This window comes from Barbus barbus, assembly GCF_936440315.1.
Source record: "Barbus barbus genome assembly, chromosome: 36".
Taxonomy (NCBI): Eukaryota; Metazoa; Chordata; class Actinopteri; order Cypriniformes; family Cyprinidae; genus Barbus; species Barbus barbus.
Genome location: NC_136714.1, coordinates 28322646 through 28325145, shown reverse-complemented (window position 1 = coordinate 28325145; position 2500 = coordinate 28322646). Strand labels below are relative to the sequence as shown.

At 40.7% G+C, this 2500-nt stretch overlaps 1 protein-coding gene across 1 annotated transcript in view; it reads right to left on the bottom strand.

The window, feature by feature from the left end:
- LOC306856167 (betaine--homocysteine S-methyltransferase 1) overlaps positions 1–2500 on the bottom strand; it is a 7185-nt gene that overhangs the window by 3157 nt on the left and 1528 nt on the right. Inside the window, exons 3-5 of the mRNA XM_079395219.1 lie at positions 1435–1547; positions 1145–1336; positions 83–230 (exon numbers count right to left, since the gene is read on the bottom strand). Of these exons, the coding sequence (XP_079251345.1) occupies positions 83–230; positions 1145–1336; positions 1435–1547 (453 nt within the window). The remainder of the gene's footprint in view (positions 1–82; positions 231–1144; positions 1337–1434; positions 1548–2500) is intronic.

Genomic DNA, 2500 nt, shown 5'->3' with positions numbered 1-2500 from the left:
TAGATAAACAGTCAGCATGCGTGAAATTCACACACAGAATGTTGTGTGTGTGTGTGTGTGTGTGTGTGTGTGTGAGACACACCTGCTTTGACCAGTCTGACCGCACACTCTCCAGGTGTCACTCCATGCATGTCTCCTTCAGGTCCAATACACAGAGTGGCTGCTACAGGCTTTCCTGTTGCCTTCAGAACCTGGACGGCCCATTCAGCCTCCTCCACGTGCTCGAAGTACTGCAGACCGATCGATCAATCAATCAATCAATCAATCAATCAATCAATCAATCAATAACCACAGAAGATTTTATCTTCCCTCTAAGTGCTCTCCTAAATAGCAGTAAATGTTTTTAGCTAAGAGTTTTCTCTTAAAACCTGTTCACAAAGCTGCTGAGACAAACTTGTGCTGAGGAACAGAGAGAAGTCTTCAGCTCAGAGAAAGGGGCGGGGTTTACCTTGTTGCTATGGATGATGTCAGCAATATTGTAGAGTGCAATATTATATTGCCATATTCAAATAAAGGTTCAAAAATGAAAATGTTAATTGCCACATTCAAATAAAGATTTTAAAATGCAGGCTAAGTGTCACTAATCATGTTCAGCTAATTGTCAGCCTCTTACATGTGTGCTTCTCATAAACATTTAGTGAATATGCATATAAACAACCTTTTCATTAACAGAGTAGAATAATCACGGCTGATAGTAAGACATGCAAACAGAAAACCAAACTGGACTCAAGAACATCTGTTACTTCTCGCCAAACAGGTGAATGAAAACTTTTGGAGTTGGGATAACCTTTAAAACCAAAGGCGATACCTTTTTAAAAGCTCATTATCGTCAAATGTTTGTAAAATGTTTACGTTCAGAGGCAGGTTCCCGGCAACAGCTATTTTAGGATAGTTTGTGACTTGATCCTAGTGACTTAGGACTCCTCTTCACTGCTCCTAACCTTTCACAGATTTAGGAGCTAGTTTTAGCACTAAAACACTTCACTCTTAGAACAAACATTTAGGACTGACACGCTCATTATTTTAAAGATTTTCTCCTAAATCGGCGAGTTATGAGCTACTTTTAGCCTGAAGATGTTTTATGAATACAGTCCTGAGCTCAGTGAGAACTGCTGGAGTTTATGGAGATCTCACAGGTTCTCACCTCGGCGATCAGGAAGTCCACATTCTTCTTGATGAAGACATCGAGCTGCTTCTTGAAGATCTTCTTGACCTCATCTTCGCTCTTGCAGCTGAGGTAGGAGGGTGTCTGCGAGACTCCGCCCGCCACCAGACCATCGCCCTCATTGGCTACTTCTCTGGCCAGATCGCAGGCGGCCTCGTTGATCTGCTGACCCTGCGGACGGTCAGCAAACATCTCCATCAGTCTTTGAGTTTAACCTCTGAACGCCGCTCATGATGATTGGCTCTGTGTGACCGATGCGAGCGACTCACAGTGAAAGTCAGTTTGTTCCCTCTGTTCTCCAGTTTGTCGTCGCTGGCGTAGAAAGTGAAGGTCTGCATGACATTTGACCCGGCCCGCAGGAATTCCCTGTGCAGCTGTCGCACTGACGGAGACAAACACATGCGGCGCTCAAACACAGACACTTGCTCCAAATACAATTAGAGAGCTGAAGAAACACTCCAGGAGACCTTTACGAGGAAGAACCAAGAATCTAACCGTTCTAAAGCATTCAAGTACAAACCAGCAATACTCATGGGCAGGATTTCAAATACATGCATTTAAAATATGTACTTGAAATACAAAATACTGTTTGAAATACCTTTGAAAAAAATTTAATGTATTTTGTATTTAAATACATTTAATCTTAGTATTTTTGCCAATCAACCTCTTTATTAGATGCTGGTTTCCTGTATCAACTAGTTCAGACATGCCACTTTCATTCATGTGAGCTGCAGCTGTATGACTCCATCTAGAATTGGGTAATGACATTTTCTGGATTCCTGCAAGGAAATAAGGAATAATACTGCCTACGTGTGCTATCAAAATGTCCTATTTCCAATTTCAGAAGTCCTGATTACAAGCATGTCACATTCAAGTGCTTTGCTGTTGGAAAGAGATGCCAGGTTTCCTGGGAAAATCTTATTAAAGCCAAAATTGTAGATATTTAAGATATTTATTTTTAAGTAAAAGGTAGCATCCCATTTATTGACAACTATATCATCATTCACAGTGCTATCTTTACAGTTAGCTTGTTGATGATTCTGGATTTTCAGTTAAATGCATGCTGTTTTGCTGTGTATAAACTATACAACATGCTTGAAATGGTTATAGACTACTATGTGCATGACTTGTTGCATGAAGTTGATCTTGCTTTTGTGTGAAAAAAACACACCTGTCCCAGCAGGCAAGGAGGAAATAGCATTAGCACTAGTCAGTCTTGTTAGTGTTTTTTTGTGTGTGTGTGTTTATTAATATGGGGGGGGTTAATGGTTAAATTTGCAGCTTTACTCAAACTACAATACCTGTTCATCAGTACGATGAGACCCATTCTAAATC